The sequence below is a fragment of the Zootermopsis nevadensis genome, unplaced genomic scaffold, assembly GCF_977971745.1.
Source record: "Zootermopsis nevadensis isolate Lab colony 2312 unplaced genomic scaffold, Znev_1.0 Znev_ptg000061l, whole genome shotgun sequence".
In the NCBI taxonomy this organism is placed as follows: domain Eukaryota; kingdom Metazoa; phylum Arthropoda; class Insecta; order Blattodea; family Termopsidae; genus Zootermopsis; species Zootermopsis nevadensis.
The window spans coordinates 1,707,574-1,732,800 of record NW_028259192.1 but is presented as its reverse complement, the minus strand read 5'-3'; the positions used below and the strand labels follow the sequence as shown (position 1 = coordinate 1,732,800).

Genomic DNA, 25,227 nt, shown 5'->3' with positions numbered 1-25,227 from the left:
CTCAATCCACATTGAGAATAGTTATTTTTTCTTTGGTTTAACATGGTCTCTCGCTCAGAGGGAGGAACACAGATTGCAGGTGTTTGAGAATCGGGTGTTGAGGAGGATATTTGGGCCTAGGAGAGAAGACGATGGGGCGTGGAGAAAACTGCATAATGACGAGCTTAAAAATCTGCACTCCTCTCCCAATATTGTCAGGGTGATTAAGTCGAGAAGAATGAGATGGGCGGGGCATGTAGCGCGCATGGATGGGACAAGAGGTGTGCACCGGGTACTGGTTGGGAAGCCTGAAGGGAAGAGACCTCTGGGGAGACCTAAACGTAGATGGGAGGATAATGTCAGGCGGGATCTATGGGAGACAGGAGTTGAAGGAGACTGGATTTTGTTGGCCCAGGAGGGCTTTGGTTAATTCGGTGATGAACCTTTGGGTTCGGTAAGCCATCTGGTTGGTTGGGTCCACTATTTGGGAAGCCTGAGGGGAAGAGACCTCTGGGGAGACCTAGACGTAGATGGGAGGATAATCTCAGGCGGGATCTATGGGAGATAGGAGTTGATGGAGACTGGATTTTGTTGGCCCAGGACAGAGTCTGATGGAGGGCTTTGGTTAATTCGGTGATGAACTTTCGGGTTCCGTAAGCCATCTAGTTAGTTGGGTCCACTATTAGGGAAGCCTGAGGGGAAGAGACCTCTGGGGAGACCTAGACGTAGATGGGAGGATAATCTCAGGCGGGATCTATGGGAGATAGGAGTTGATGGAGACTGGATTTTGTTGGCCCAGGACAGAGTCTGATGGAGGGCTTTGGTTAATTCGGTGATGAACTTTCGGGTACTCTAAGCCAGTGGTATTCAACTTGGGGTACGCGAACAAAGAAAGGTTGAATACCATTGTCCTAAGCCATCTAGTTGGTTGGTTATTATTACATTACTTTCGATTTCCTCATTCTATGGGGGCTTTCTCTAAAACATGGCCACCGCTACTGTCCTGTTCTGGTATAAACGTGGCCGTATTCGAAGGGCGAGGGACTTCAACAGGTATGCGGCATTTGGGGTAGGTAAGGTAGTTATGCTGTATGTATCGTGCGGTGTTGTCTCAGTTCAAAAACCATCGATTCCAAGTACAGTCAGGTCTTATATCTTTAGCAGAAACAGCAGGTAAATGTGTTTTGACGGTCACGTTGGTTGCAAACGATTGTCAAACCCCCTCGCACTCCTCGTCTTCGTCACCCTACTTCCTTCCAGGGACAAACTTACCAGTCTCGGACTACAGATCTCCAGCGTTCAACACCAACGCCAGAAATAAATGTTTACAAAACTCATTCAGACGAAGTGTATACGTTAACCTTTATAATTAAAATTATGTTGTTATATGAAGAGGTAATGGCCCTGTATTTCGACGTCGTTAAACTTGATATTGAAATTAAAATTAAATTATTTGGTTATTCCGTCAAATCACAATGTATTTAAAATCAGATAATTAAAATATCATTCTGTGTTCCATATCGAATAATCAATTTACAATTGGAACAGTTACAACATGTTTCGGTTTTATTAAACCATCATCAGGTGTAAAATTATATTAAATTTAAAACTCAATTACAATTTTTCGTAGTGTAGTTTTGGAAGTCGTGTCCAGATATTTTCATATAATTATATTATTATATAATTAATTATTTTAATTATCTTATTTTAAATACATTGTGATTTGACGGAATAACCAAATAATTTAATTTTAATTTAATAAATCACAATATGACGCAACTACACTATTTTATTTTTTGATCTTGAAAATAAATTTCATATGAGGGTGTAGACCGGATTCACCTGACACAGGACATACATCAGAGATGATAAACCTTTGGGTTTCATAAGGAAGATGAATTTGAGTCGTACGTTCAAGGATCTCGTGGAACACTCTTAGTACTTAGTTTATATACAACAAATTAACATCAAGACCAATTTGGGATGATAATTCTGGGAAGAATACGTTTGAAATCTGCGTATTCTGCAAACGTTGTTGATTTGGTAACACTTCCTATGTCATGTGACTTACGTAGTCGTGAAAGAACTTCAGGCTGAATGCGGGCAGATACCAAACAAGCGACAGCTGCTTTGCTGGTTCATAAAACATTACTTAAGTCTCATGGTCTGGGCAGGCTTTTTTTTTATTTTATTTCACATACGACAATGTTTCATGACGGCATGTGCATGGGATAGTGATTGGATTTACGGGATCATGGCCTGGAACTTCTGTCGACACATCCTCATCAGGGGTGGTCAACATTTCCTTCACTCACTTTGCCAAAAGCGTCCTTGCCTATATCTCACACGTCATTGGTATTGATGGGTACAAAATCTATTCCTGCAAAGCCAATCATGCTATAAGCATCACAAATCACAGGGCTCAAAAGTTGACTCACTTGCAAAGCCTACATCGTTAACTAATCCCAAGTTCCAAAAGTGTTTCAGGCAAAAACTTTTGGGTCTTACTGAGATCTGGCATTTATTTGTACAACAAATCGTATTTCGATAAACGTAATGAAGTTTCTACTGAGTTTCACATAAAACAGGTGCAACGTTGGACAGATACAGACCAAATTTATTATTAATCTAAATCCAATTAGTAGTTTCGTAGTTGGAATACGTGAACAGGCATAGAAAATATGCGTTAAGTTTATGAACGCATTCAAAGAATGCCTGAGAAACAGAGAATGGATCAATTAAGATGTCCTTCAACTTCCTTCTGAAGAATCAATGCTTGTATCATCCAAGTCTGTGTAATTAAGCAATTGTGAAAAAAACCATTAAAAAATATGTGTCATGTACGTGCTTTTGTTAGTGTAGCAAAATTTGAGAGGCACTGACAGAAAAAAAATAGGAATGAATCCAGAATTTTGGTGGCGAAACCTCATATTAACATGCACTGAGATAAGAACAAAGGATGTAGATCCATACAATTGAGATGGATATTAGAGTAACCGGTTTTGAGAGTTGATGCAAAGTGTTTCTTTCGTTAGTCAGTTACTTCGTTACGTAGCTATAGTCCACTAATCAAGAAAATGCCAGTGAACACTTAGAAGTTTATGAAAACCAAATTAAATAATTTACATCCTGAAAACCTCAAGTTCTTTATAACTGAACAGGCCAAATGAAATTTTAAAGTTCGGTCTTAAGGTACATTCCGGAAACAAAGAATGAACGAACGAGCTCTGTGAAGTGTTCGCCATGTGAGCACATACACATTACGAGGTTAATGACTGACGACACATTCCAGTTTTCCTTTATCAGTCTTCCCTCTTAGGGACAAGCAGATTTACTGATGTAATAATATTACTGTTAATAGTTAATTTGTATTTACACTGAATTAAGCATTGATAACAGGTGAAAATTACTTCAAGACTCATCTTATACACAAATTTTGTTAGTACAAATAGCATATATATATAACAGGAAACTGGTTCTGGTAACTGAATTAGGAAAACAACCCTTAAACCTCAACCAGATAACAATTCTGTATCAAGTTCAGTGGTCATTCATGACTACAAAATGGTCCAAAATGAATAACTGGGAGAATTATGTCTTCTGAATTACAAAATTCAAATAAAAACATCTGGTTTGAAACCACCTCCAGTTGGTACAAGATCCATGAACTGGCCACAAAAAACTCATTACATCACTACCCATAGCATTACAATGATTACTGTTCATTTGTAGTTCTGATAATTAGGTAGAATATTAATTTACAACAAATGGTAATGACAGATTCAAAATATTAAGGGCAACAGTTTGCTTTACATCTTTTTTAAGTTTTATAAAAATCAGCTCCCCCTCCCCCAAGTTGAGAATGGTACTTTCTAAAATTTTATAGGGGTGCCTACCCACAAGTGGTCTTTCCTAAAAGTTTTTTAACTTGGCGGGCCCGCGTGTTTTTCTTTTTAATAATCCACTATTTACTAAATTCTGGGTAAAAGATAAAAACCAATATTTAACACTGACCTTGTCAAAGTAACATAATAAAAATCCAACGATGAGATAAAGTTGGACACTAATAAACCGTGTGTGAATACGGTCGCTTGTCATGTTCTCTGAGCGGTACCAGAGAAAAGCTGTCCTACTTAAAAATCTGAGTAACAATGACACGATGTAATGTCATACTTTTACATATGTTGCTCACAGTGGAGAGAGTACGTTATTTTAGGATGTATAGAAGTTTTGAGACGCTCACTAATGTATTCCACAACTTCATTTTCTTTCAAATCATGTACACCTCAAATTACTTCTACTAATTCACGTTTCGACACCAAAAAACACCTGGACTGTTTACACCACATACCACTGTCCTAGAAATACGAAACTCAACGTGTATCAACTACAACACAGACATGAATACACATGCACTCACCACTACGGTGCCCTCTAGGCGCTAAACCTAATAACTGGACACAAGTCCGGTCTGCATGCGTGGGGGCTGGACACGGACTGACATTGAAACGCCATCTACTAACATTGCTCCTACTTCGTTGACTCGGTAGGCAAATGAACAACGGAGTGGGGGATTGTCGAACTCTTTAACCCTGATGTGAACATTGTTCATGAATTATGTCAATATCCAGAGCCTTGTATCTGTCTCCTAATGAACGAAATACAAAAATAATTTAAAATAATAAAAGAAAAGCCAAAAAACAATTTATTAGGTAGTAAGCGAGCATGATAATAATAAATCTGTTACTTTGATCTGTAACTTACGGAGTATTATCGACTTGTTGAACAACTATCGATACTTCTCGATGACGTAACAACCGTTATTTCTGTTGCGTTGTTATTATTCAAATGCGCATCAGCTGATTTATCGCACTGACACGATTATGTCTGTAATGTGCTTTTCTTCTGAATTAATACGAGAAAATTAGTATCATGGCATTTGAACAAATTTCACTGGAAAATAATCTTGAAATTTTAAACAAATTTCAAATGAACACTTCACAAACTAAACATTCTAAGCATATAAGACGCTAAACGAAGCCGACCAAATGTCGTGTTACGTTATTATACGAAGCTTTTTTACTGCAAGTTTCACTAATTGATCCTTGTATGCCTATTTAATGAAGATTTTCAAATGCTTAAGTTACATGGCGGTGAATGTTGTGTAAGGATCAATATACTCTGTTTCTTATGACAAAAAAAAAATGTCACTCACAAACTTTATTTAATTGTATTTTGCTTATTCTACGGTGATATATTTCGGTCCATTTTGTGTCCAAAGCAAAATGGGGCTTAAAGAATGAAAAAAAGAAAAGGCTGGAAACGTGAAGGAATAATTGTTCAATAAAACGGTTTTATGTAAGAATTTTCAGATCGAATTATCCTGAGATATTTACAAAGAAGGCGCCACGTATCTTTAGTCGTGGACACCAGGAAAATAGAACAGTTGTGAAACATGGAACATAAAGAATTAAGTAAATTATGGATTTTGCTGTAGACATACCATTATTTTAGTATTTGGGTCAAATTTAAAACGCAACAGAGAAACACAAGTTTGTAACAACTATAAACTGCCAAGTTCGACGTTTCAAACTTCTAATAAGATCGAGCATTTCATAATTCAATAAGGTCAACTTCACATAAAGTGGCCTTGATTCAAAATTAATTAAACTATAAGCTACAATTGAATAAAAATTTACTTGGATATTATCCATCGTCTAGTAAATATAAAACGTAAAACGACGTTTCGGAGATGGGACTCTATCTCCGTCTTCAGGTTCCTACACAGTTGGGACCGGAGATAGGGATTAGTTCTATCTAGTCGGCCCAACTGTGTAGGAACCTGAAGACGGAGATAGAGTCCCATCTCCGAAACGTCGTTTTACGTTTTATATTTACTAGACGATGGATAACATCCAAGGAAATTTTTATTCGACGGAGATAGGGATTAGCTCTATCTAGTGGGCCCAACTGTGTAGGAACCTGAAGACGGAGATAGAGTCCCATCTCCGAAACGTCGTTTTACGTTTTATATTTACTAGACGATGGATAATATCTAAGTAAATTTTTATTCAATTAACTCTTCACCATCGTCAAGAAGTTTTAGATTTGATATATAAGCTACAAATTCCTATACCAAGTGTCCCAAAAAAATTGTTTTACTGACGATTCGTCTAAAATTTGCTCCAAGTCACTGGATAATCATGGCTCTTAACATACGGAACAAGACGAATGTAGACGGAGGATATTTGTAGGCTGCACCACGACACGGAGTTCCGCTATGCACAATCTTCGGTTCAGTCCGTACCTCAAAGAAAACACCACACTTAACCATTACAAAGATAAACTGTTTGATCGTGTTTAAGGAAATAATCGCAGTTTATGCCGAGAGAAATACGAAACCCATTAAGGCAAAATACAGACTTCTACTTGTTAAAGCAACTAGTACAGTTATTATTTGGTAATAAAGGCTTAAGTACATCTAACAGAGTTTCTTTAATTAATTAATCTTGTCCGCCTAATCACAATTTAAAATTTAAAATTAAGATAATTAAAATACCATGTGATGCTCCTTATCTAAACATTCGATTTACATTTGGAACATCACTTTCTCACTACATGTTTCGGTTCTTAGATGAACCATCTTCAGGTGTATAAAAATTACAATTATATAAACTTAAAACTTAATCATAATTTCTTATATGCAACTTTTTTTGTAGTTGTTTATCAGTTATTAGTGACGTTCACTTCCAGATTCCATTTTAATATATTTGAAGTTGTTCTATATATGTGCGACGTGTTCAAATAAACTTTTAGGTTGGTGGTATTTTAATTATCTTAATTTTAAATTTTAAATTGTGATTAGACGGACAAGATTAATTAATTAAATATATATTTTCACAATATGACGCAACTCTTATCATCTTATTAACAGAGTTTCGTTAAAATGAAAGCTTGAAACGGCACCATAACCTCAGGGGCAGAACATGTCAATTGCAAATCGTCTTTTCATTGTAATTCCCATCTGGTATTGAAAGAAATAACAACAGAAGTTTCTGAAGAAACTTACGTCTAGGCCAGTGTCGCTTGAATTATTTTCGTGATCGATAGGTCGTACGAACAGGATTACGAGTCACGTGACACTGTGAATACTGACATCTGGTCCTTGTATTTAGAATTAAGTGGAGTCGTAAGATATTAATAGGTGCATTACTTAACGTTAAGTTATAACTGTTCTAACCTGTATTTGTACCGAAAAGAAGTTTAAAAAAAATCATGTTTAATTAACTTCAGTGAATAAAATGGAGGTCTCAACGTTTATAACAACACTTTTTTTACTATTTTACCCATGAACATTTCCACAGGGAAAATACCAGAATAAAGGATGCAGTATTAAAGTAAATACATTTCAGCATTCGGTTACAATTATTTTTGGTGGAAAATTACAGTGATTTTTGTCATTAATAGGTCTCCTATTCATAGAAAATACGCAAGTCTTCTGATTAATATCATAATTTAAAATGAAAAATTCGTTTGTCGTAATGTAACAAAATTTTATCTGAAGCTACTACAAGCACGTCGTGTTTGTTTGTGACTGCAATATATATAATGCTAGCAGTGTCTCAGAAGGATCAGATGCTCCAGCCTTACTTCCTGGAACGAAAGAGAGAGGAACAAAGTCGTATCTGATACTTGAATGCAAACGTGTGAAGTCACACCAACAATCAAAGGCAGCACTGGTATTGTTGCAAGAAATCGGCAACTTCCGATCGTATGAGATATTATATTGGTCATCCGAATAAATTCTAGCGAATTCCTTGTGCCCTGGCTGTCAGCTTGTCCACAAGACATTCCTCTGGGACAGCTGTGCTCTAATTTGAGGCATTTTGATACAGCAACAAGCTGCCTTCCTTGAAACCGAGCAGGAATTCGAGGTGTGGGCTTTATACACCCTACATCAGTAATGGTTTTGGGGCCTAACATTTTTTTATGAATTTTCTTGAGCATATGGAACCTCGCCCTCACGTCCTCATGAGCTTTGCAGTCACGTCACTAAGCACGTAAAGGAAGGGCCAATGTACTACGGATCTTACAGGCTTAATCGATCTCACACCTCCTATCGTAACAGTAAGTTTGATTGATAATGTATCTTAAAAGAACGTATATTAAATCCAAAAAAGACTCGTTTTAATGAGTACAATATTTCTTAAGAGACCTCTCATCGGTAAATCTTCATTACGCAGGAACCACAAAAGTCATCACCGCTTTAATTCGTTCTTACTTGAATTCTATTCGTTAACAGGTGCACAAAAGGGCGAAAACAGATGACAGAACACGCTCGTCTTCATTATCAAGTCCCTTACAAGGTAAATTTAATCACAAACATCAATAATGAAGGTCTTCACAGCTCCTGAAATCTACATCACTGTCTTCATCGTCAATCGAATATACAATATGCAGTTACTAAAACAGGGTACATAATTGTCATAGCAACAGACGGTCTGCAGTAAGAAGCAATGTTATCTGTTCGATTTTCCATTGCAGTTAGATGTTCGGACATGGCAGCGGCGGTAGGAGTGATGGCGGTTGTAGTAGCGGCGGTAGGAGTGATGGCGGTTGTAGTAGCGGCGGTAGGAGTGAAGGCGGTTGTAGTAGGGGCGGTAGGAGTGATGGCGGTTGTAGTAGGGGCGGTAGAAGTGATGGCGGTTGTAGTAGCTTTGGTCAGTAACACTGTCGACATTTTTGTCGTTCTCTCACAGGATAACAATTGAATAAATTCCCAGGACTTACCGCGCAAAACATCTGGACTATCACACGTAGCGTTGTATACAATATGGCGGCTGATGGTCAACGACAAAGTATCTTTAAGATTACAATCACACATCAGAGGATTATCACTCAGATCAAGTTCCTTAAGATTCATTAATGGTTTTATAGTTGCCAAGGCTACAGTTGTTAGACTATTGTTACGTACAAGAAGCTTATTTAAATTCCTCTGAGAAGTAAATAGCCCATTGCTTAGAGACTTTAAATTGTTATTCGTTAAGGTTAACTCCTTAAGTTCAGTCAATGAATTGAATATTTTGTCATGAAGCGCTGTGAGTGAATTCTTATCCAAATCCAAGAATTTCAGTTTGGATAGATTTTTTAAAATGTTGGGCTTCAGTTCAGTTACTTCGCAGTAGCTGATATCGAGACGTTCTAAGTTGGTCAGTTTCTTAAAGATGTCATCCTGCAGAACACGTAGGGGATTATTACTAACGCTCAAGATTGCGAGGTTTTCCGTTCTCATGAACACGCTGTCAGGAAAGTTCTTGAGTCTGTTTTGATTCAATTGCAAGCAAACGAGATTTATCAGCGAGTCAAAGATCCCGACGCCCACAGTTTCCAAATCATTATTTTGAAGCAACAGTATCTCGAGGTTTGGAAGCTTTGCAAACACGTCAACGTCCAAACTGTGAAATCTGTTTGAAGATAGATCCAGTAGCTTTAAACTGTTCAATTGCAAGTTTGTATTCCCGAACGACGACATGTTGTTGTTGTTCAGAACAAGACATTCGAGATTTTGCAGGTGAGTTAACACTGAGGCATTCAATACTTCCAGACTGTTATGACTCAGAGATAAATTCTTCAGACTTGCTGTGCTGTCGAACGTGCCATCTGGGATCGTTGACAACATATTGCTGGATATGTTCAGTGCCACCAGTTTAATCTGAGACCTGAAAACATCTTCATGTAGAGTTTTCAAATAATTAACGCTGAGGTCCAACATCTCGAGGTTCTTTAATTGAGAAAATGTTTCATTACTGAAGGCTACAAGGTGATTTCGATGTAGTGTCAGATATTTCAGATTCAAGAGCTTGCTAAACAATAGAGGATGCAGGGCTGACAAAGCGTTGTTATGCAAAGTAAGCACTTCCAGGTTGTTCTGCCCGGAAAACATATCCATATGAACTTCCGTCAAAATATTGTTGTGCAAGTGAAGGATTCGTAACTTTCCAAGAAACCCGAAAAGATCTTTGCTCAGCCCGAAGAGACCATTGCCATCTAAGTAGAGGTGCGTCATGTCTCGAACAGTAGTTCCACTGAACAAGCTAGGATCAAGAGTTCTCAGCTCTTTGTTACTGCAATTGACAGTGTTTGTGATAGAGCAGTCACAGCTGAAGGGACAGAGAGCAGTCCTCTGGGCGGATGTAGAAGCCACCAGCATTATTACCAAAAGCGAAGATGGGAATTCCATGGTTGTCAGTATTCTATAAAACAAGCATAAGATACAGTTACATCGACATCTCTTCTCGCAAAAGCCATTAAAGCAGACGAAAATCATGTCTCGCGGAATCATAGCCGACCCAGCTACTGGGCATGCGCGGTTGTCAACCCATACGATATATTTTTTTTTAATTTATAGTGTCCTGTCTGACGACAGGTCCATATGAACAGGATCCTTCCATCCTTTTCTCGGACTGGGACCTGTTCATATACGTTCTTGGCAGATGATCCAGAAGTGGTTTGCCATTGCCTTCTTCTGTGTGTGAATGGAGTAATTGTTGGGATGCCACGGAGGAAAACTCCGTGTTGCCTAGACCACGGCCTTGCCCAACACAAGTTATAAATTCGGGCACCGCCGGGAATCGAACCCGAGACCCCAGGATTACAAGGCCAGCGTTCTAACAGCTAGACTACCTCATCTTATTATTATTTAGTGTTCTGTCTGACGACAGGTCCATATGAACAGGATCCTTCCATCCTTTTCTCTTCTCGGACTGGGACCTGTTCATATACGTTCTTGGCAGATGATCCAGAAGTGGTTTGCCATTGCCTTCTTCTGTGTGTGAATGGAGTAATTTTTGGGATGCCACGGAGGAAAACTCCTTGTTGCCTAGACCACGGCCTTGCCCAACACAAGTTATAAATTCGGGCACCGCCGGGAATCGAACCCGAGACCCCAGGATTACAAGGCCAGCGTTCTGACCACTAGACCACCATGACGGCAACCCATACGATAACAAACTTAAAATCAAGCTTAAGAAAGAAACTTGTATCTCACACGCCCCAATTTTCTGTCACGAACTCCGACGGAAACAGCTCAGCGGAGTTACGACGTAGTCTGTTTGCAGTGTTATTTACGACAATTTAAACAAACCAAGTCGAAACAGAGATTAATGTAAACTGAATAGCAATTTAACCCGATTCTTCGTAAATCTCTAGCTCTTATAAACACGTGCAAAGTACGTTTCATCGTCCTGAGACCGAGAAACTTGTTTCCTCTGTTCAACAATTACAAACAAAAATGAAGCAAGTGGTCGCATGGAGAATGTTCACGCGTGAATTACAATAAACTTTTAAACTTTTAAAACAAAACTTGTTTATAACAGAATACCATGGTATTTTAATATTTTCCATATAAAACAAGCACACATTTCTTGAAACAATAATGACTACTGGAAACTTCATATGATACGTATTTCCCATCGAAAGCCAGAAAAGCTTCCTCCATTTCTTATTTAATTTGTCTATTACTTTATTTTCACTAAACATGTTTTGCCTTCTTTGCAGACATCCGAGTCTAACTTCTAGCTACTATTGCAATATCTTCGTCTCCACCCACTGTTTGCATGCTTAAATGTTCTTCAAAACACTTTTAAAAAGTTTCAATGCTGTTAAAAGAACGTTCCTATATATAAATCTTCTTTCATAAGTTTATCGTTTATTCAAAATTTCAAAATGGAACGTTACTAACGGAAAATCCAGAATCATGTAGAACAGTGAACGAACATGGACCAACAATGAACAAACAATTGAAAGTTTCGTTCGAAATGATGGCCGACGAACTCGCGAAAACATGGCGGTGGAAATCAAATAAAAAACACGAAAATAACAGTATTTCCGTTAAAAATTTATTTTTAATTAAGCGTCAGACTCCTTTGTCAGAGGTGGCTGTACCACATTTTGGCAAACGCATTTTTTAAACTCATCCCGGGTTTCGTTTTAAGAGAGGTTTCAATTAATTACACCAACATACCTTACTTGATGAAAATATCTGTGACAGCAGTCAGAGACGCGAGGTACAACCATTCGCTTTTGGCGTTCTTTATCGAATGTCAATGGTTATTCCCTGTTCGACAAGGTCACTAGCCCCTTGGCAGCCGTCAGTGTTGTCACTAATGTTGCCATGGCAACTCAGTATACATAATGCACACATACACGTCAGTACCCCAAACGCTGCACGCAGAGAACAGGACAGTAAAACAAAAATCAATTGATATGATGTGATTGTCTTGTGATAAATGGGACATTGTAACTCCACATACATACGCACATTGATACCCCAAACGCCTCTCACAGATTAAAAGACTATGTAACGAAATCAATTGATATAATCTGATTTCCTGCAATCAGCTGAAGGAAGAATCTTGGGGACCGTGAAAAATACAGACAATTAATAGGTTTCTTGGTGAGGGTAAATGCCCCGTCGTGAAAGACCTTCTAATGATCTGTCAGTTTAAGTGAACAATCCTCTTACCAGCTGATAAGGCTGATAGATACACATAACCCGACCTGAAGAAGATTTTGGGGTAAACAGAGCCTGCCGCAAGGAATATATGCAGTGTAATTATTATTATTAAAGGAGAGGTTCCAGTTCACTACACTGTAAAGAGCGCAACAAGAAAAATCCAACGTCACCCACGTCTTGTATTGACATTTCCTTCCTGTCGGAGCATGGTCGCAGAAAAGTAATTCCAAAAGAAAAAAAAATTATGCTTCCGGAACTAAATAATAAAATCTGTAATTTAACAAAAGAGCGTTTCAGCGTTTTCATTTTATATTGGTGGCATTTTTATAGAAAAACACAAACGTAAAACATGACATCTATCTGTGGCGTTTGAAACTACTGCTTTTGAGATATCAACAATTTTAAATCGTTCAGAATTATAATTAATAATTTCACATGTTACCTTATTGGACGCATGAGGCTTAAGTTTCTTTGGAAAGGGAAATTTAACCGGAAATTTCATGAAAATCAATTAACCCTGGTGAATGTAGTAGTATTTCAGTGCTTGGGTAAGGTTAAACACGTCCATAAAAGGTAAACAATTTCGTAATATGATACATATTGATGCAAACAAGTGCTTCATTAGTTCTCAGAATCGAAGATCTCCCCAAGAGTGCTGTAATTCTATTGGCTTACATAAATATATGCACATGGTAAAGTAGTATGAATAAATGTAACGCTTGTTTGATATTTAAAAATGATTCATAAAGGATATATAACCTTACATTTTTAGTTATATATTTGGGCTATCCATATATCTCAAATGCTGATTACAACAGCAAGAGAAAAACTGTAGACCATATCAGATTTTGGTAGAACAAGAGTGTGATCACTGACTGAAGAAAAACGAAGTTTGCACACTATGCAAAATTAAGTACGTATATGTCTATGTTTAATGCTCTGTACTTTTTCCACCACATTCTCAGACCAGTCTCTAAATGGGGATGACAAATGAGCCCACTGTTTTGATATATTCTGCCTTTGTTGCACTTTAGTGATATCTGTTAGGCCTGCAGCATTTTGTGAGGTCAGTAAGTACAAGTACACATTTTGTAAATGTAATGCCAAACAAAGTTGAGTCAATTTACATTAATGAAATTATACCAGGGAGGTACACACGTTTGGGATTAAAAGCTGCCCTAGAACATGGTGTATTGAAATTGAAAGCTGTACTGGAACATGGCATGACTGAAGACTGATACTGTAATCTGTAATTAATAAATACACAGAAGATGCAAAATTCCCATTTAACTTTAGCCTATACAAATGCCTTGGGAACATCATTCAAAAAGGTGAATATCTTCAAAATCACTTACCCCCTTTCATCCTTATCTGCAGAGCTGAAACCTTTGATGTACTGATGCCATGATGATGAAGGCACCAAACACCTCTGAAATATCAGTAAACATCTATCAGAACACACAGCACAACACCAAAGAAAACCATCTTTTTAATAATCAGTAGCGACAATGTGATACTAATATTTCTGACAGTGCAACTGTCACTCCAATGATTATAATAGTCTCTTCTCTTTACCCACTCAACAAAATATGTGACAGTTCTTTTATACACTCAAACAACACTGCGTAAGCTAAAAATTTACCATATCATAAAAGGCCTTTTGACTGAGTTTCAGCAGAAAATGAAACAAAACTGAACTACAGATCTGATCCAACACATGGCCTAATTTATATGCATTTTTAACTTCATAATTAGGTCATATGGCATTGTTATAAATACACCGATGAACACAGCCATCCATTCCATAATAATGCACTTGGGAAGAATCTGAGATGGCCAGAAATGGATGGAGCCTGAAGGCAGCCAAGATATGTCGCTCTGTATCGAGTAATTAGTTTTGTTACTGTGGATGTTTCACAGTTGAATAATAGAATACCATTTGTTGTGTGTGAAAGAAATAAGGCACTGATCTTTTAGAACAGTTCCACAACAGGATGTTGGAATGTTCAATTTACGAAAAGACGAGTTCCGTATTTCAAGAAACAAGGCTAGAAATTAACTACTTGTTTTACAGACACAACTGCAGTGATGTCTTTGAACTTCAGCCACATATGTCGACTCTGTATGGTACAGAACGACAAATTTGTTCCTCTTTTTGAAAAAGGGGGATATCTCCTTTTTAGAATCAAGACCGTAGCTCCAAAGTTGAAGGTTGGTCCCACATTTACCCATTTGCTTTGTTTTATTGTGTTGTTTAATTACTTTCATTTTTAGCATAATGTATTTTTACATCATGACACCTAGTTAGTTAGTATAAGGCATGTACCACTTTATGTTTCACATTTCCAGAGCACAGTTTTCAAGTTATCAGCTGTATGCTTAATCAAAGAGACTGGCTTAATTCCTGCTATTTGTCTTCTACAGAAAGGATATTTTATTTTGAATGTGAGGTTGTGGATATTGAACAGGTGGTAACACTTCTAACTTTGTAGATTTTTTTGTTAAGTCCTAGTAACAAGATTGCTTTTCCTTCTATGTCTCTGGGAAAATGCCTGGATAGTACCATAAAATAGACCTTCACTGCTTCCTCCCACATTGTTCCAAATTCATTCTTCAAAGTCATCCTACGAGATCTCACTTGACACTGGATCATCTGAACAGTATTTTAAAATAAACAGTTAACCAGTGGTCCTTATAGGAATGACAAATCTGCAGGCAGACCAACCTGACCTTTCACTGTACAACATACATTTTGGTTCCAGAGAAAGAAATGAATGAAACGTGCCGTCATCACACGTCTGGTAGCCCGAGAAGAATTAATTAAAATTACATTTAATTTAAGCACTTCTTACCAAGCCCCAGAGATATGAAATCATCACTAATCGCCATATTTATCCAGTACTAAAAATAAGTTTTACTTTCCACAATGGTTTGTGTTTACATATTTTGGTGATCACACCATGTTGTTCAGAACATAAGAATTGTACACAGGTTCATGATCTAATTCTTATGAATGAGATTAAGCCTTCAATGTTTCTTTTTGCTATAATGATAAGGAGGCTGTCAAATTCTCTGAACTATCATCAGATCAGCTGACCACAACACTCATCCCTACATTTCAACAAAGCTCCGCTACGATTACCACAGCGTACTCCTTATTCTATATGAAACTGTGGAAATAAACATCTTCTTGCAGTTGTCTTCTGGAGATGGCCTGCCATCACAAGTCTGCCAGCAGTGTGCCCAACAGGTGAATACGTCATATGACTTCAAGCTGAGATGTGAAAACACTGATGCCATATTAAGACAGTACCTTACCAAAATGCAAACAAACCATAAGGCAGGCACACAGGTATGTACATTTTTTGTGACAGTGATGGATATAGCGACATTATTAAATGACAATGAAACAGTCTATCACAGACGTCTGCGATGCCTCATCGAGGTCTGAGACTGGCTTCACCAGGAGACCCAACAGATTAGGCAACTGTCCTCCTTTCGCATGAAGATGGAAGGAGAGGCAACTTCCAAAACATCGTGGTTTTTAATAACACCTTAACAGTGGAAACCTTCAGACTTTGATTGGCATTTAATTGTATCTTCATTTCATTACATATTAAACAGTAGTTTCATGAGTCACAAAAAAGAATCTTATGTAAAACGTTGTGTCAGATCAGATCCTTTCACGTTCCAATTTTTTAAACACTTGCCTAACTGAAAAGATGTTTCAAGTAGAAGATGTTGCTGTTGGTGTGATGAATCAGCTGTGACAAAATCAAAGAGTGTATCCTCACTTCCTGTATTTTGTTTACAAGTAAAATGTAGCAGGGCTAGATGGTAGCTATTTTGCATCACCTCCTGAAGAAAGATTAGATATTTTGTATGTGCTTTTAAAGATTCATAACAAGAACACGATTACAAGTCCTTTCCTTTTTCCCACCAACTTCACAGTAAAATAAACAATAATCCAGTCTACTTGGTGTTCCTATGCGGTAACTACTCTGACCATTCATTTTCAGAAAGACACGGAAGCAACTCTGCAATCTAAAACTCAGATGAGTAGTGGAGATGAGGCCTGGGAACCACTGTCTATTAAAGTAGAAGTGAAAGAGTGAGTATTAATTCTCCAATTGCCCAAAAATGCCTTCCATATATGGGTTTAAATCTTAACCAAGGTAAGTTGAGGTGGTAGGATAAACGATAATCATGATATGGTAATGGATAAAACAGCATTCCCCAGGAGAGTGAAGAAACCAAGAAAGGTCAAGACAACTGGTAGAGTTACTGCATGGCAGTATTCGCCCTTCGGTAATATTATTACCAATCCTAGACCAGAATTGTTAAAGATCTATTTCTCTGTTTCACTTTCTGCTGAATATTACTCAACATACGAAATGGAGCAGTACCGATCAAATGGTAGATTTATACTAAGCACTGGCAGGGGCCACTGGATAGTCATTTTTCCTTGAGGATGGAGACAGTAAGGACCTTTGATATGTTAGCAATACAGTCAAAAATCTGCATGTCATCACCAGAAAACAGGATCCACATTAGCATGATACACATTGATACTAATGTCATACAGAGGGTAGAAAGAATCTTGTGGGTTATGTGACAACCAGTACGATTACTGATACTAAATATTATGTATTGCTTATAGGTTAGAAACTGAGGACTGCTCCCTGTCAGTCGATATGTGGGAGAACCCTCAGCCAGGTCCTTCAGATGAGAAAATACTCTCTACTGCTGAAATAAAGTCTGAAGAGAAAAGATCTGATTCCAAGGACCAAGAAAAGCGCAAGGGCGTTGGTAAAAGATTTGCGTGTTGTGAATGTAACAAAGTCTTTCCAAGAAAGCAAAAACTTACAAGACATCTAAAAACTCACACAAATGCGGTACAGTTTTCATGTCCAAAATGTGGGAAATCATTTCGGCGGAGTAACATGTACGCTAAGCACATGCAGAATCATGCAGCAGGAGAGAAGCCTTACATGTGTACGGAATGCGGTAAGAGTTTCTGTCACAACCACATTCTTAAAGAACATATTCGAATCCATACGGGCGAGAAACCTTATTCTTGTAAAAAGTGTGGGAAGAGTTTTGGACAGAGTGGCAACTTGACAAACCACATGCGAAGCCATACAGGTGAAAAACCATTCTTGTGTACTGTGTGTGGTAGGAGTTTTGGGTTCAATTCCACGCTGACAAAACACATGATGACACACACAGGAGACAAACCCTACTTGTGTACCGCTTGTGGGAAGAGCTTCAGTTTGACATGTACATTGAAAAAACATATGAGAATACACACAGGTGAAAAGCCATTCCCATGTCGTGAGTGTGGAAAGTGCTTCAATCGTAAAGACCACTTAAAATTACACCTCAGGACTCATACAAACTGTTCCACTGCACCAAACGTCGTTGGCAGTGTACCCTCTTCTTTAAAACAGGAAACACACTGATACCTAATCAGATATTGCAGAAGCCTATAATTTAACCCTAAGATAGACACATGGCCAACATAAGAAGTCTAAGAGCTACGAAATATGTAGCAAAATAAATAATTCTGTACAGGAAAATGTCCACTGCAGACAAGGTCTAATGGATTTTTCAGACAAGACGTTATACCCTCTATGTTTTTCCTCAGTTAAACAAAGTTGGTATGTGAAGCAACTGTATGTGAACAGACTTAATTTCTATGTGGTTATCACTTTTAGTGTGATATTGTTCTGAACATGCATGCACCAACTAAGGATAAAGGAGATGAACTACAGCGTGTACTCAATTAATCCATGTGAACCGCTTCAAAATTTTATTAGGAGATTTCAAAAGAAAGTTTGGGAGGGAATGCACTTAGTAGTCCTAAAAATTTCTTCATATTGTTTTTTTCCTTTTCTATATTATTTATTAACTTATTTTTTTAATTATACATAAATTAAAAATATTTTTTTTTAAAAATAATTTTAATAATTTATACTTTTTTATTTTTTATATAAAATTAAAAATATCTTAATAAACCATTAATTTATCCAACTAACCTAATTATTGGTCTGACATCACAATGATTAGAAAATTTAGCTCCTACTTAAAGAAAATACAATGTATACCCATTAAAAAGCTCAGTAGGTTGATCTGACATCACGGGAATAACTTCCTACCTCAGAGAGAACACATGTCACTGTTACAAAGCTCAATTATTGGTCGGTCTAACATGATGGCAACCAGAACATTCAGTTCCTACCACAAAGAAAAAAAATAATTCAACACCATTACAAAGATCAATTCCATTCACAGAAGTCAAATGTCAGGTTTCTGTGTTCATTGACTACCGAGCAGTATGTGCTATCGCTATGTCGTGTTGCAACAGTTGCAGCATAACTCTAAAACAAAAAACCCATTCGCCATATACACATGAGTCAGATCTCACAGTAACCGCTCCTCTTGAAGAAAAATCATGGTCTGACAGTTCTTGCACAATCTGTATTTTATAGCGGTGAGCATCAGTCAAAGTGATTTCCTCCAGCACGTTGAGGACAACAGAATGTTTGCATGCTTATTGACTGAGGCTGTGACCAATAATGGCCCATACCCTTCCAATGTTTTCTGGTATCTGTACAGTTCTTACATTGCCACGAGGTGTTTTGTATTTTGCACAAGCTGCAGTTCAAAACTTCTCTGCCCTGTTTGTTGATGGCAATGCAATCAGGAAACTTTCCTTTCAACAGCACTATGAACTTGCATTAGTCTTGCTCAAAATGAATAACAAGTGCAACTATGATAACAATGACAGAGTGGTGATAATGTGATGCAAGGCAATTATGGTAACAATTACATCACCACGGACATGCTGAAGATTGTGATAATGGCATTCATGACATTCATATAACTGATTCAATGAAAATAAAAAGTATGATTTTTGACTATGCTTTGAAGATATTATGTCCATAACAAACTGAATGAAAATCCATTAACATGGCCAAAACCATATCCTATTAGCCCACCATTAGATTGCAGATGTGGGCAGGCCCATAAGCTGTTCTTTGCTTTCCTACAGAAATTCTAATTATAATAAATCTTAGGATGTAGTACTGAAACAAATATGTAGCTTAATAATACTTTGCTTTCAATTCAAATGTTGAAGAGCCGTAAAATAAAGTCTGCTTTATTCAAAATTATAATGTAAAAGTAGGAGGATGAGTTGGGTGGGAAACACAGTATGTATCAAAGATAAGAAATGCATATAATGTTCTGGTTGGAAATGACAAAGGTAAGAGATCACTTGAAGACCAAGGCATAGATGGGAGGGCAATATTAAAATGGATCTTACAAAAATCAGGTGGGAGGATGTGGACTGGATTAATTTGGCTTGGGATAGGGACCAGTTGAGATATCTTGTGAACACAGCAATACACCTTGGGATTCCATAAGAGTGAAGAATTTTTGGACTAGCTGAATTACTGTTAGTTTTCCTAGCGGGCATGTGTTCCATGGAGTTAGTTACTGTATAAAACCAAAGGAAATTCAAATACTTCTTTTTATGTTCTTGGATATAACTCCAACCGCTTCAATTGTAAAAGATTTCAAACTGATACATAAGCATAATTCATGCTTGTACAATGTGTGTGAACTGGCTACTGTATTTCATTGTACCTAACACATTTTTCATTGGTGGTGTAGTAATATGATTTCAGCTTATCACTGAGAGAACCAAGCAGAAAACTTGTCTACCCAGAATGCACAGTAAAATTATATCATCCTTGTAGCAAGGACATGCAAAACATAAAGTTCACAGTGCCTTAAAACTAAATTAAATTCAGACTGATAAATTACTTGTAACTGTGAGAAATTATGGATTTACAATTTGGTTAAATTGCTTCCTGTATCTATGTAATTTTGTTTCCATTTATAAAAAAAAACTTTCCTAAATATGTTAAATTAAAAAATTTGATTTAATTGTAAAACTTTTTAACATTCCAAATTTATAAAAAAAATCATCATAGTTATGCATGCAATAAGCAAGTTTAAAAACAAGCATTTATAATGATCCATCTAGTTTCATACTGAATTTTACTCATAGGCTGTTGAATAGAAGAGGTCCGACATTTCATCACTATGCTGATTTATATATTTTTTATGAACAAAATATATATCAGTCTTCCAGTCCAGATGTGGGTGCATGTCCCTCAAATACAACTGGGTACTCTAGCATCAGCTTATATTTCAAGTCAGCCTTTTAGTCTCAGCATGACTTAATTTGTAACATTGTTGATGAACACCTCAGTACATGATTTGATGCAGCAGTGTTACTAAATATCCGACACTCGGCCTTTTAGAATCGACAGGATGCTTCAATTCTCTATTGGAAGGTTCTGTCAAATTCTTAATTCAAAAATGCAATTTTGTCATTGACACTATAACCATAAATCCTATAACAAGAAATACTACACAGCAACAAACAGGCAAAATCACGTACCTGCTAGAACAGTAAGTCATTCATATTCCAGTCCACAAGGAATTCTGTACTCAAGAACAAAATTACGTCAGTCACCATTTCCATCCTAGTTCACAAAGAATTCTGTATTCATCGCCCTGATGATGGAGGCAGTATGACCTCTGAAACGTTGATTAACATCAACCAGACTACACAGCGCAACAACCCAGAAGACGGATATCTTCATACTCACCGCCGTGAGAACCTCAAGTCTTACAATTCTTTATTAAAAAATAAAGTTTCACCTTTTGAGTGGGTGGAATCGCCTACTGGACTTTGGAAACTATTCTGAAAACGTTGAATTTTCGTATTTTTAAAGAAAAGTATGAAAATTAATTAAAATTGAAAATGTAAAATTTACAGACACAATCTTAATTTCTGCATAGTGAACGGTACGAAAGAATTAGATAAATGCAGAGTCTGGTCTCCTCTCTTATAACTAACACCTGTCACTGTAAAATCTCAGCCGCCATTATGCATACCCCCATTCAAATTTTAGCCAGAGCTAATGATACTCATGCAACCTTATGGTATAACTTACAATTTCTGCGCATTTTGTAAATGCAGTTCCATGCTGACAGCGACCACAGCATCCTTCGTATTTAGAATTTTGCTTGTCGATATTACAGTGCACCCTACAAATGAAAGCGACGTGAAAGGAACCACAATTTTACACTGTTAAATAAATATCACGTTCAGAGCGTTTGTTCAAACTTACCGGGTATGAAACAGATTGAACAACTTAACTCTGTATACTGCAAAAGGAATATTTTACTAGTCTGTGCTACGCATAAATATGGGAGAGTATAGCCATACTTAAATAAACTATTACTTACTTTATAGATAATTGTAAATTATGTTTTTTAATTGTCAGAATGAATATTTTAAAATAAATATATTTTATTGGGAGCTGAATTTAATGTTTGCCTTACTGTTCTATATGCATTCAGGAATGCAGTGAACTTAAACAGTGGTCATAATTGGGACAATCGTGGTTAAGTCACGTTAGTGAAGAGGCTATTCATTTGAACATTTGCAAAGAAAACTGCTTTCACCTGGTGAGCCAACATTCGAACATGACTGGGTGAACAGAAATAATTCAGAGCATAAGATATCTATAACTGAAGCTACGTCTACACCATTGAAGCAACATGATGCTAAAGAAATCATACAAACCTATAAGACATTTCATAACGCATGTGACAGCTCACGGATTCCGTAATAAAATATGAAAAATCAAGAAACACAACAAACAAGATGTGCAAAGTGACTGTAAACTGTACGAAGACTTTCCAAAGCTGGTGAACACAGATAAAACCGCCATTGATTAGCTAGAGTGATGAAGAATAGGTGCACATGCATGCACTGTACGTCCCATTCATATCACAGACTACCCATGATCTACATATGTACAAAAAAGATATGTCAAAAATCAGCTGGGGAAGGTCATTTGTGAACTAGTCAGTGGTCGATATACAAACAGAATGCTAAAGCCAAAGGCGTTAACTCAGGTTCTGAGCCAAGCTAATACTGGCGGTGTGGAAAATACATTGTGAGTTCAAATTAACATTTTAAATTCTTTCCACTGTAGCCATAATCATGAGTAGATTATATTATTCGTCCCCATGTAGTGCCGAAGTTAAGAATGCGAGGAGTTATACCTCCTCTATCCCATACGCCTTCATAGTGTGGTGCGTAATTAAATATAGAGATGGTTTGCCGCATGATTCCAAGCATTTCAACCTGTTACAAATATATGAATTATCATCAGTGTAAATATGCCTTTCTTGTTTCCTGCAGTTAGCTGTATTTTAAAGACTATTCAAATGACAGCCAGTGAATTATTCATCATATAACAGGAACAAAATACAAATTAAATTTTACAGTATTTATGAAACTATTAATCTGAATAGTGTAACTACATATTTGTAAGTAATTATTTTGCAGATTGCTTAACCATGAAGGTGCACTGTTGGCATATAGTGGATATGGAGACAAAGATGCTCGAGTAACTGCAGCCATTGCAAGTAATATATGGAGAGCTTATGAGAAGAATGGCCGAAATGCTTTTAAAGAAGATCGGCTGCAGTTAGTACTAATGGAATGTATGGTATGTATGCAGCTTTTATTTCACACTCCCTATTAATTTTAATGACTCCAAAAATTTAGCCATATGACTCAAAAGTAAGTATTCTCCAAAACATCCTCCAAGCCCTCATGATGTTCATACTAAAATCCATGTTTTCTGACACACTAACCCATTTCAGATTTTGATCTGATATTGTTCCTTAAAATCTAAATCATTTAGTTTATAAGATATTAAATTTCTCAATATCAAACTTCTGCATTGTTCACTTACTTACTGATAGTATTTCCCTAACTTCTGCAACTGCCAAACAGTGGTTAGTATCACAGCTCCTGTAAAAGATCACACATGAAGCATACTTTATAGTCACCTTTTGTCTATCAGTACATGATGTGATTGTCTTTCCATCAGGAAAAGACCAAACATATTTATTAACTTTATGATGTGGTCAATCGGAGACTTTTTAACAAGTATTAAACTTTGCCACAAGTATGTAAAAAAGACAAGCTGCAAAGAGAACTTGAGGTATTCTAGTAGAGTGCATATGGCATTTCATTTTCTTTCAGGAAGGGAAAGTGGCCATTACCCAAGTTGCTAATCTCCTGTTATGCCTTTATGCAAAAGACACTGTTGGATTTGGCCTCCTCAAACAAAAGGCACAAGCCCTGGCTGAATATTTGGATGGACCTCTGAAGCAAGTTGCAACATCCTGATCAATCCATATTCTGAATGTGAATAAGATTATGGTTTGGACTTTTAAAACAGATGGAAGTTCACACATAAAACATGGATGGTTTTTGAAGATGTTATAATATTGTGTGTGAATTACAGTTTTGTCTCAACTGCTAAACTGTTGTTGTTCATATGTATTTCATGTAAGTAATGTATTAAAACAATCAATATAAACAACATTTTGTCATTTTATCTATACCTTATAAGAAAAAATTAAATATCTGTAACAAATTTCAGAACTATTTCTATTATATCTATCAAAATCTGTAAAAACTTCAACTTCCTGAAATAAAAAATAATGACTGGATTATTAGGCAAGTAGTGCGGACAGACATCCAGCAACACCATACTAAATGCTTTCCACTACCAGTTCCCATCAGCGAGCATGCTACAATGGATCAGATTTGTTATGCAGCACCCTGAGTATGAGAGCAAAGATTGGTCTCAAAATGTTGGCAGAAGAAATGGTATATTCACCATTCAGCCACCTGACGTGGGTTGTAACCCGAGTTTTTCATCATCATCAATATATTTTGAGAAAACATTTCAGTAGCCACAATGTGCACAAATCTGAGTAAGGATGAAACATATCAGACTACAAGTATTTGGAGGAACCCAGTTTGAGTCTCAACCAAAGAACCATTACTTGAAATGGACTTCTGTCGTCCTTTCCACGTGACATTTAGGGCCAGTGCAAGGATATTTGGCACCCTCATGGCCCCCTAGTTAATTTTCAAAAATGAATATTGCTCATTAGTATGAATAAAATGTCTGCACCTATATAATTTCATATTTAATTTAAATAAAGGAAAATAATGTTGCTAAATGCACAATGTCACTGATCTACACTTTGCAAAAAATATGTACTATGGGAAAAAAACAACAGAATTTAAATTATTTTCTGCACTTTATAATAAATTTACTCCTCAATTAATATTCGTAGGGGTAACTTCTGAAAACAAAAATAAACTGGACAAAAGTGAAACAGAACTTATTAGCACAATATCTGTAGTGCACCTGACAATGATTAAACGTTCCCATTGAGGAGGCACCTGGTCACAATATCAACTTCACTACACACGCACACCAACCATTTGAATATGAAACCAGGTACTACTGGTGGCATATTACAAAGCCACAAACATAAACACACATTTATTCTTTCCCTCTGTTCTACTATTAATCATAATGAATGTGAACACCCTTCAAGAAGCATTTGTATGTAGTGCTTCTGAGCATACAGCTGAGACCCTGTGTGCGATGTCATGAATAACATTTCTTTTTCTATATAAATGGATTGTGCTGGAAATTGACCTTTTACCAGAAAAAAAATCCATTCCCTTACAAAGATTTAAGCTAATTCTTGGTAATATTTTGCCTCTCAAATAATTTCTGAAATAAGTACGAACATGTAAGACTTGAGGT

At 36.9% G+C, this 25,227-nt stretch overlaps 4 protein-coding genes across 14 annotated transcripts in view; 2 read left to right on the top strand and 2 right to left on the bottom strand.

The window, feature by feature from the left end:
- Positions 1 to 4,443, bottom strand: part of Ptp10D (Protein tyrosine phosphatase 10D) — a 73,574-nt gene extending 69,131 nt beyond the window's left edge. The window contains exon 1 of one of the 2 annotated variants that reach the window (XM_022064960.2): positions 3,994 to 4,443. In XM_022064960.2, coding sequence (XP_021920652.2) covers positions 3,994 to 4,077 — 84 coding nt within the window. In that variant the 5' untranslated portion in view covers positions 4,078 to 4,443. The remainder of the gene's footprint in view (positions 1 to 3,993) is intronic. The other variant, XM_022064961.2, reaches the window with a different exon arrangement.
- Positions 4,444 to 6,402: 1,959 nt separating this feature from the next.
- LOC110830267 (uncharacterized) lies at positions 6,403 to 22,300 on the bottom strand. 5 transcript variants are annotated; one of them, XM_087340455.1, is made up of 4 exons: positions 22,161 to 22,300; positions 21,526 to 21,619; positions 13,849 to 13,922; positions 6,403 to 10,232 (listed from the first exon to the last, which is right to left on the bottom strand). In XM_087340455.1, exons 1-4 carry the CDS (start codon positions 22,181 to 22,183, stop codon positions 8,417 to 8,419), a joined length of 2,007 nt encoding a protein of 668 aa, XP_087196581.1. In that variant the 5' UTR covers positions 22,184 to 22,300; the 3' UTR covers positions 6,403 to 8,416. The 5 variants fall into 5 exon arrangements, with proteins under 5 accessions (XP_087196581.1, XP_087196585.1, XP_087196583.1 ...); XM_087340459.1 differs by having other exon boundaries at positions 6,403 to 7,632; XM_087340457.1 differs by lacking the exon at positions 22,161 to 22,300 and adding an exon at positions 21,821 to 21,906.
- On the top strand, positions 12,476 to 19,416 carry LOC110830268 (uncharacterized). 6 transcript variants are annotated; one of them, XM_022064966.2, is made up of 5 exons: positions 12,476 to 12,588; positions 14,568 to 14,704; positions 15,690 to 15,845; positions 16,513 to 16,604; positions 17,154 to 19,416. In XM_022064966.2, exons 1-5 carry the CDS (start codon positions 12,582 to 12,584, stop codon positions 17,953 to 17,955), a joined length of 1,194 nt encoding a protein of 397 aa, XP_021920658.1. In that variant the 5' UTR covers positions 12,476 to 12,581; the 3' UTR covers positions 17,956 to 19,416. The 6 variants fall into 6 exon arrangements, with proteins under 6 accessions (XP_021920658.1, XP_021920657.1, XP_021920662.1 ...); XM_022064965.2 differs by lacking the exon at positions 12,476 to 12,588 and adding an exon at positions 12,836 to 13,041; XM_022064967.2 differs by lacking the exon at positions 12,476 to 12,588 and adding an exon at positions 12,883 to 13,066.
- Positions 22,301 to 22,377: 77 nt separating the features above from the next.
- Positions 22,378 to 23,979, top strand: Lamtor2 (Late endosomal/lysosomal adaptor, MAPK and MTOR activator 2). The gene is made up of 3 exons (XM_022064972.2): positions 22,378 to 22,536; positions 22,932 to 23,094; positions 23,637 to 23,979. The coding sequence occupies exons 1-3, from the start codon at positions 22,469 to 22,471 to the stop codon at positions 23,781 to 23,783; spliced, it is 378 nt and encodes a 125-aa protein (XP_021920664.1). The 5' UTR covers positions 22,378 to 22,468; the 3' UTR covers positions 23,784 to 23,979.
- Positions 23,980 to 25,227: the final 1,248 nt, after the last annotated feature.

Excerpts from the sequence above, each read along its gene's own strand:
- LOC110830268 (XM_022064965.2), top strand. The coding sequence starts at position 12,948 with ATGAGGCTTAAGTTTCTTTGGAAAGGGAAATTTAACCGGAAATTTCAT. Across the intron at positions 14,705-15,689 it reads CCGTAGCTCCAAAGTTGAAG|TTGTCTTCTGGAGATGGCCT; the intron begins GTTGGTCCCACA and ends ATCTTCTTGCAG. Across the intron at positions 15,846-16,512 it reads ACCATAAGGCAGGCACACAG|AAAGACACGGAAGCAACTCT; the intron begins GTATGTACATTT and ends ATTCATTTTCAG.
- LOC110830267 (XM_087340455.1), bottom strand. The coding sequence starts at position 22,183 with ATGCGTTATGAAATGTCTTATAG. Across the intron at positions 21,620-22,160 it reads CGTTATGAAATGTCTTATAG|GGTGCACTGTAATATCGACA; the intron begins GTTTGTATGATT and ends TTTCATTTGTAG. Across the intron at positions 10,233-13,848 it reads GCAGATAAGGATGAAAGGGG|AATACTGACAACCATGGAAT; the intron begins GTAAGTGATTTT and ends CTTGTTTTATAG.
- Lamtor2 (XM_022064972.2), top strand. The coding sequence starts at position 22,469 with ATGCTAAAGCCAAAGGCGTTAACTCAGGTTCTGAGCCAAGCTAATACT. Across the intron at positions 22,537-22,931 it reads GGCGGTGTGGAAAATACATT|ATTGCTTAACCATGAAGGTG; the intron begins GTGAGTTCAAAT and ends ATTATTTTGCAG. Across the intron at positions 23,095-23,636 it reads TAGTACTAATGGAATGTATG|GAAGGGAAAGTGGCCATTAC; the intron begins GTATGTATGCAG and ends ATTTTCTTTCAG.